Consider the following 8,691-nt stretch of genomic DNA (forward strand, 5'->3'; position numbering starts at 1 on the left):
GTATGGGAACCTTACTACAGTATAGTAGATTTATCAAGGTTATTTAACTTTGTGCAAGATCTTGGATGAGTTTTTCTCTTAGCTACATTCGTTTGCCTATCACAGTCTTTCAACCAAGAAATTTCAATACTTAGTAGAGCATCAAAATGAGTAAGACTAAATAAGACTAAATAAGGTTAGTGAGAAACTATATTTTTCAGTGGAAAGATTATAAAAGTACTTAAATAACATCAACAATTCTACTCTGGAAAACTGCATGCTTTCTCATGTAAATATGACAACGATGCAACCATTTCAAACACACGAAAAAGGGCGAGGATGGCTTTATTTTCATGCTTTAAAATATCTTGACATGGAAGATGTAAACACAGACCACCAATGAGAACTTGCTTTGGTCAATCTTACCTTTCAAGAACTAGGACAAGCCTTTCCTACTAGGCCACCACCAAAGACAGCATATGGCTTTTAGATCCACAATTTTAACAAAATATGCAGACAGAAAAGAAGCCACTATAGAAAATGTAGGCCTTTATTCATAATTTCAAAATTGGAAAGTCCAATATTAAAAAAACAAAAATGTTTCACACAGTGGCACTTGCTCAATCTCTTTATTTAATGGCACACACAGAATGAATGAATTAGCTCATAGTTGTGGCATACTTAGTAAGTCTCATCTTGCTTATAGATATAGGATCTTAATAATTCATTCTCAGAATACTTTAAAACCTAAGCCAGTTTTTCTTTCAAGGATGTGGAAAGCATTCCTCATTCAAATCTGATTAATAATGGTTTTATAAAGTATGTACCTCATTAATTAGTCATCATCTTCATGCTGGATTCTAATATTCTTTTTGATGGTGATATGTTCAATGACAGAAATTTAGAGAGAGAAAATTCCTTCTCAATTTATAAACAAAAATTTTAAAAGCATTTTTGATGTGGTAGGAATATATTTATATGAGAAAAGCAGCTACTGCCCTAAACTGGCAAAAATAACAAAAGAACAAATTGTTATTTAACTTTTAAATAATGAGTCTCTATTTGCTATACATCTACAGACATTTTAAATATATTTCCTCCTACTGCAATAAAAATTAAAGTAACTCTCTGTTTAACAGCTTTTGAAGAGTTAACTTCGTAAGGAAATAAGATTGACTTGCCTCCTGAATGTCCAGTGATAAACTGAACCCTAATTTCCCTATCTCAAGAACATAAAAATGATGTAAAGTGAATCAAAGTATGTACCAAGTTAGTATTAAAAATGCTTCTTCATATGGTCTTTCACTAAAGTAATCAATGTAAAAATAATGTAAAAATGTGTTTTTGCTTGAATATTTAGTGAATGTTCAAGGAATCACAAGTTTTGAGCTTTTACATCCAGAGTACTATACTATGTGAAAATACTACAGTGCCTCATATAAAAAAGCACAGTGATAAAATTCCACATGTAAAATAGCCTAAATATCAATAATAATTACATTCTCCATAATCTTTTATTATCTAAAACTTCAAAGCCATCCATCTTTTTCAGTGGTTTGAGTGAGCACTCAAAACAATCACGTTTATTCAGGTTTAAAACTAAATTTCTCCTCTTGAAATCTGGAGGCATAGAGAGTAGACACTTAAGGTAATTTTGTCGAACTTCTTAAGCCCATGTATGTGGAAACAGTCTACAACATCTCATTATGTCATCATTGATGCACCTTCTTCACCAGTGGCATCTTGGGAAATATGAAGGTCTTCGAGCATCTCAGCCAGACTAATTCGAGGTGCTCCTTCATCATCTATGTCACTTTCCACAGGGATAGTTGAATCTAAAAAAAAATACAAAGAGAATAAAATAAATACAAAGTATTTATATGTATACAAAGTATTAAATAAGTATATTTGAAAATATACAAATATCTACCTTTACCGTTATTATGTAACTATATTGTATCAGAAACTCTTGTCTCTTACAGTAGTCATTCAAATTATATTCACTGAACGAATGAACTGAATAACTGTATGAATATACTTCCACCACTATAGGAGTGAGCAACTTAAAGGATCAGGCTAGAACGCAAATAATATTAACTGTAATATACAAAACAGTATTTTATAAAGTTTTATTTATTGTTTTGCAAGTTTTTTTTCTGTAGAAGTCTGACTAGAGTAGTTGAAAAAACAATTAAAGACATTTATGAGAATCAAATCTTAAGATACCAAAATCATCACACTAGGAACTATACTTATATACACAACAAATGACTTAAACACTCCTAGAACACCAACCTCTGTAAATGTTGACATTTTTTCTAATTGCCTCATCTTCTTCAAGATCTTCAAGAAAATCTTGGTATTGCCTTTAAATAAACATTTAAATATTTCATCAGCAAAAATATAGTTATATTTTCTTCATTTTAAGGACTATGTAGACATACTGCTGCTTCCCACTCACATTTCATGATACAATTTTATATAAACCCATTTTTTTTAGACATCGGCATCTTCATCAGTAAAGCTACTTTTTGAATCATTCAATAAACTGTTTTAGAACATTGTCTTCATTTCTGCTTAAATTATTTGAGAAATAACACACTTGGCATCAATGAGCTGTTTCCTCAAGCTAGAAGTACTCATCTGCTATTTGTGATATTCATAATGTAATTATTTATTATAAAGTCATGTGCCACATACTCTGTGATGTTCACACAACAAAATCACCTAATGATGCATTTCTCAGAAGGTATGCCCACTGTTAAGCAAAGTATGACTATATTTTAACTTTTCAAATGAATTGTTTACATTAACACTACAATTATTAGGTCATAAACCAGGAGATAATTACTAAATCTGTGTTAAATGTCTTTACATCATCTTATATTGATTCCATTAATACCTTGATAAAAATCCAAGATTATAATAGAGTGCAAGGATCAATTATGTGATGCCTATTTCTTTACAACATAAAAAGTATTTATCACAAAGATTTCCTTTGAGACAACATAAGAGATTTAAAGAAAAGCGAGACCTTTCATCATCTGTATCCATGTTTTCTCTCTCTCTTGCAAGCTCTTTCAATTTCCAGTTTCTACGACGCTGACGTTTGGTCCGGTCATAGCTCTTCTTGATTAATACCTGCAAGATAAATATTTGTAAAGTTATAAAGAATGGGAACTATACAGTAAGGCCACAAAATTCAGTAAAGCTAAAAAATGACCAAACTAATGACAGTGGTTACACCTCAGGAGAAAGGGGAAGGGATGGTGAGGCAGTGCCAATAGGACTTTTAAAATTTTTCTCCGTGTATTTTAACTTTTTATGAGAATGGATTCAAGCATTATTTGTATAATTGTTAAAATTTACTAAAGTTTTTCAGTGATTGAATACTATTTTTCTTAATAACAAAAACTGCAGTTTTCTTTTAACTCAAACTTCAGTTTTCAGCTACCATTCATATAAATCATTCTGAATATCACAAGTAGATACTTTTTCTTTCTCTTATTCCCACCAATAAGCATTTACAGAACTATATCTAACTTTCACAACAATGTATTTTAGAATGCTTAATTATAGAATGAAAATAATTTTACAAAACACAAAATCTTGTAAGACTGCCATGATCTCCTCTTATTACCTTGTTAGAAATACTTATTTAGACTTAGATAAGTATTATCTAAGTCTGTTATTCCTAATTTATCAACTAACAAAAGCACAACTGGGCAGGTGGTTGGAGTCCTTGATTTGTCATGGCTGTTTTTTTTTTTTTTTTTGCTCACTGCTAAAGAAATCAATGTTTATTCTAAAAGATTAAGCAAGTAGAGAAGACAGGGTCTTTCACACTAATTTCATTCAGTTTCTAATGATTCTTAACCTCATCATGTTAGAACAGATTTTTCAGAATTAATAGTCTTTTTCCAAGACTTAATACTGTGAAGATTATTTTTCAATGACATTTTTATTCAGCTTTGAATAACAGCCTTAACTCTAAATGCCTTCTTAACTGAACAATGTATGTGAAACGAAGTGAGCCTAATAAAAATGAACCTGAATAAATGCTAAATGTCATCATTTTTAGTTGCAAATTTATTTATTTATTTATCTTTTGGAGATGGAGTCTCGCTCTGTCGCCCAGGCTGGAGTGCAGTGGCGTGATCTTGGCTCACTGCAACCTCCACCTCCCAAGTTCAAGCAATTCTCCTGCCTCAGCCTCCTAAGTAGCTGGGACTACAGGTGCATGCTACCATGCCCAGCTAATTTTTTATATTTTAAAAGATGGGGTTTCACTGTGTTGTCCAGGCTGGTCTCGAACTCCTGAGCTCAAACAATCTGCCCACCTCAGCCTCCCAGAGTGCTAGGATTACAGGCGTGAGCCACCGCACCCGGCTAAATTTATTTTTGCTCTACAGATAGTATCAGGTATTTTGAGAGAGAATGCAAATGTGATTAGAAGAGGAACAAAAAATCACAATAAATCTTGGATTTACCCCACCAAGAAAAATTATTTAAAATGAAACCAGGCATGATAGGTGACACCTGTAATTCCACCTACTTGAGAGGCTGAGGTCAGAGGATCACTTGAAGCCAGGAGTTCCAGACCAGCCTGAGCAACATAACAAGATCCCGTCTCTACAAAACATTTTTTAAACATTAGCTGGGAGTGGTGGCATGTGCCTGTAGTCTCAGCTACTCAGGAGGCTGAGGTGGGAGGTGCAGTGAGTGATGATCATGACTGCATGCAAGCCTGGGCAATAAAGCAAGACTCCTGTTTCTTTCTTTCTTTCTTTCTTTTGAGACAGAGTTCTGTTTTTGTTGCCCAGGCAGGAGCGCAATGGCACAATCTCAGCTTACTGTAACCTCTGCCTCCGCCTCCTGGGTTCAGGTGATTCTTCTGCCTCAGCCTCCCAAGTAGCTGGGATTACAAGCATGCACCACCATGCCCAGCTAATTTTTTTGTATTTTTAATAGAGGCAGGGTTTCTCCATGCTGGTCAGGTTGGTCTCAAACCCCCGAACTCAGGTGATCCACCTGTCTAGGCCTCCCAAAGTGCTGGGATTACAGTCTTGAGCCACCACACCCAGCCTCCCGTTTCTTTAAGAAAAAAAAAAAGACTTTTGCTATTATACCTTATCTGCAGTTTCAGAAATCTCTAAATTGATTTGCTATTTTCAAAAGTGTGAACTCCTACCTACCCCTAAGAGTTACATTCATCCTCTTTAACACAGGAAAAAAGGGAAAAACCTAAAGCCTTACCACATCTGGAACTCTATCTGAGTTCATTTTGTTGACATGCTCATCATTTAAGTTACAATTGGCCAAATCAAACCTGAAATGTAAACAATGAAAAACTTAGTGACCATTTACCCTTTGTGTGTAACTTTTTATTTTATGGATATCACCTAAAACTTCCTAAAAATCAAACATTTAATATGCTTCCCACTTTAAAAGTTCTGTCATTTATTACACAATGAACATGCTTCTGTAGATGCTGGTAAAGATAATAAGGAACTCTGAATTTCATTTATAATCAATTATTGTCCACCTTGCCATACATGTGTAAAAGCAAAACAGACTTACATATCAGTCCAACTTTAGAACTCAATTAGATGCTTCCTTCTAGTTTATTTTAAACAAAACAAAAACACCCCTCATTCTCTAGCAAAAGAAACTGAAATCCTAAAAGCGAAAGTATTATTTGAGGGTTTAATCAGACACTCACTGATAAGCTCTGATTCAGAAAGAACTGATGTATGCCTTTACAAGCCTTTGTATAAATAGCTGACGTATATTAAAAGTGAGTTACCTCATCAGTAGCAAATGCACAATAAAAAACGACCCAATCGGCCGGGCGCGGTGGCTCAAGCCTGTAATCCTAGCACTTTGGGAGGCCGAGACGGGCAGATCGCGAGGTCAGGAGATCGAGACCATCCTGGCTAACACGGTGAAACCCCGTCTCTACTAAAAAATACAAAAAACTAGCCGGGTGAGGTGGCGGCGCCTGTAATCCCAGCTACCTGGGAGGCTGAGGCAGGAGAATGGCGTAAACCTGGGAGGCGGAGCTTGCAGTGAGCTGAGATCCGGCCACAGCACTCCAGCCTGGGTGACACAGCGAGACTCCGTCTCAAAAAAAAAAAACGACCCAATCTGCAAAAGCAGCTCTAAATATGGTTATAACCACATAACTTTAAGGTTCAATTAACAAAATCTTAGAACAAATTACTCTTTAAGATTATAACCAAAATGGAGTAACTACGGGCTTCTGTCCAACCCACAGTTTAATTTAGTTATCAACAATAAAATGAGTTATAAGGTTCCTAAGAACCCTTCGATCTTTTTAGAGCAAGCAATGTTAGTATTTTAGGTAGTTTTGCTGGTTCCCAAAGGAAATTTGCAATCCCACTTGGCAGTTTAAAATATGAAATAATACAAACCCTAACACCAGGTCTCCGGGATTTAGAAGATGTCCCAAATGAGTACGACAAAAATACTGTTTATCTGTATTCATTTCAGATGTCTTCTGTACCCAGACTTCCCCGAGGGTATGCTTAAGAGGAAAGAAAATGTACTCTTCAATAATCTAAACTTAACTCTAAAAGCATCTCAGAGAAAAGTTAAATACAATATTGATTTTTGGTTTTCTAATTTTTAAAGACAGAAAATTTTTTTTTATTTTTCTGATATGTGAAACACTGTCAAAATTAAATTACTGAATCATGAGTACAGAAAGACTCACAAGCAATTCATAAAAATAAATCATTGACTTAGAAGAAGACTTTATTCAAGACTTTTATAAAACATTAACAATTTCCCTAAAAATATATATATGTAGAATTTTGAAAAGAAATGTTTTCACAGGAAGATGGGCCAATATAGGCAGAGTGAATAAAGTAAGTGAAAAGGTAGGGGAATCTTAAAGCAAGAAAGTATTCCAAACAAACTCTTTCTTGACACAAGGGTTCAGACAAGATAGCCTAGAAATCCTAGTAGTAAACCACTAGAGAAGCCAAATCTTTATCAAATTAGTCTTTAAAGTATCTACTAGTGTAGAGTATAATCATTCATATATATATATACATATATATACACACACATACATATTGCAGAAACAACATCCCAATTTTTAAACTAGAAAACTATCAATTCCCTTTCCAACATGCCAACACCTTTAACAACAAAGACAGACCAACTAAAGTGAGATCAAGTAACAGTTATAAATAAAATTAAGGAATCTCAAAATAAAGTTATGAAAAGAATCATTACTTCTTATTGCAGTTGGTCAAAGAAAAAGAAATGAAAAAAAAAAGAAAAGAAATAGAGTGGAAGGAGAAACTGAAATAAAAGACAAGTCTCAAACTTAAGAACTGCAAGAAAAGTCAATTAACAGGGAAACTAAATTTTATTTAACAGGACTTACTTTCTAAATATTAGACTTCTTCTACTTGTAAGAAATTTATTAACCTCTTCTGTCTTTTAAAAACCAAGAAAATATAACATCTGGTTTTCTGTCTGCCTGAGGGGAAGTGGTACTCTACATTTATTATAAATGAAAAGTTTGCCCTTAAGTGTATTATCTTAATTTTTAAATAAAATGTAGAAAGTCATCTGTCTTCCATTTCCATTGATTTTTCCCAGATTATCACAAGTTATTTTTGTCTCAAGAAGCATTATTAGCACGTGCGCACATACACACACACACACACACACACACACACACACACACGCACACACGTACCCTGGGAGTCTCTAGATACTATTTCACACTAAAAGAAGCCAGACTTTCATCTTTGAAGAAACATTTGATTTCAGATATGGGTTAGAAACCATACATGTGATTTTGGAACACCTGAATGCTGTGTTGTGCCAGAAATCAAGGATGCTTTCAAAGACTAGGAAAGTTATGTCAGAACAACAACAGGAACCATTCTGAAGAGGCTCCCATTGAAAAAATTTGGGGCAATATGAGGATTTTTAAAAAAAGAAAGTCCAGGCACTCATGTTCATGCCTATAAGGGAGGCAGGAGGATTGTTCGAGACCAGCCTGAAAAAACAGTGAGACTGACTCTACAAAAAATTAAAAAATAGAAATTAGACAGGTATGACAGCATGCTGAGGTGTGAGGTGGTAGGATCACTGGAGCACACAAGCTCAAGGTCCCAATGACCTATGATCATACCATTGAACTCCAGCTCTGAGAGACAGAGTGAGACCTTGTGTCTTTTTTTAAAAACAAAAAAAAATGGAAAAGAAAAGACTAAGGGAGAGGAGGGGAGAAGAAAACAAAAGAAAATACAGTAAATATGTAATATTTATACTTCATGAGATCATAATGATAATCACAGAGACACCACCTGTACGTGTAAGCTAATTTTCACCACTGGAAATGACTCCTAGATCAACTCTTTACTCTAAAAATATTTACTAAAAGAATTAATAATTTATACATAGGCCAGAGGAGGTGGCTCATGCCTGTAATCCTAACATTTTGGGAGGCCAAGGCAGCAGGATTGCTTGAGCTCAGGAGTTCAGCCTGAGTAACATGGAGACTCCATCTCTACAAAGAAATAAAAAAATTAGCTGGGCATGGTGGCAAACACTTGTGGTTTCAGCTACTTAGGAGGCTGAGGCAGGAGGATCACTTGAGCCCAGGAGTTTGAAGCTACATTGAGTTATGAAGCCACACTGCACTCCAGCCCAAACAACATGACAAGA

At 34.7% G+C, this 8,691-nt stretch overlaps 1 protein-coding gene across 1 annotated transcript in view; it reads right to left on the reverse strand.

Annotated features, from left to right (window-relative positions):
* Positions 1-307: 307 nt before the first annotated feature.
* NMD3 (NMD3 ribosome export adaptor) overlaps positions 308-8,691 on the reverse strand; it is a 22,815-nt gene continuing 14,431 nt past the window's right edge. The window contains exons 8-12 of the mRNA XM_011952721.1: positions 6,414-6,526; positions 5,236-5,308; positions 3,014-3,120; positions 2,275-2,345; positions 308-1,814 (exon numbers count right to left, since the gene is read on the reverse strand). Coding sequence (XP_011808111.1) covers positions 1,684-1,814; positions 2,275-2,345; positions 3,014-3,120; positions 5,236-5,308; positions 6,414-6,526 — 495 coding nt within the window. The 3' untranslated portion in view covers positions 308-1,683. The remainder of the gene's footprint in view (positions 1,815-2,274; positions 2,346-3,013; positions 3,121-5,235; positions 5,309-6,413; positions 6,527-8,691) is intronic.

Source organism: Colobus angolensis, unplaced genomic scaffold (assembly GCF_000951035.1).
Source record: "Colobus angolensis palliatus isolate OR3802 unplaced genomic scaffold, Cang.pa_1.0 Scaffold347, whole genome shotgun sequence".
NCBI lineage: Eukaryota > Metazoa > Chordata > Mammalia > Primates > Cercopithecidae > Colobus > Colobus angolensis.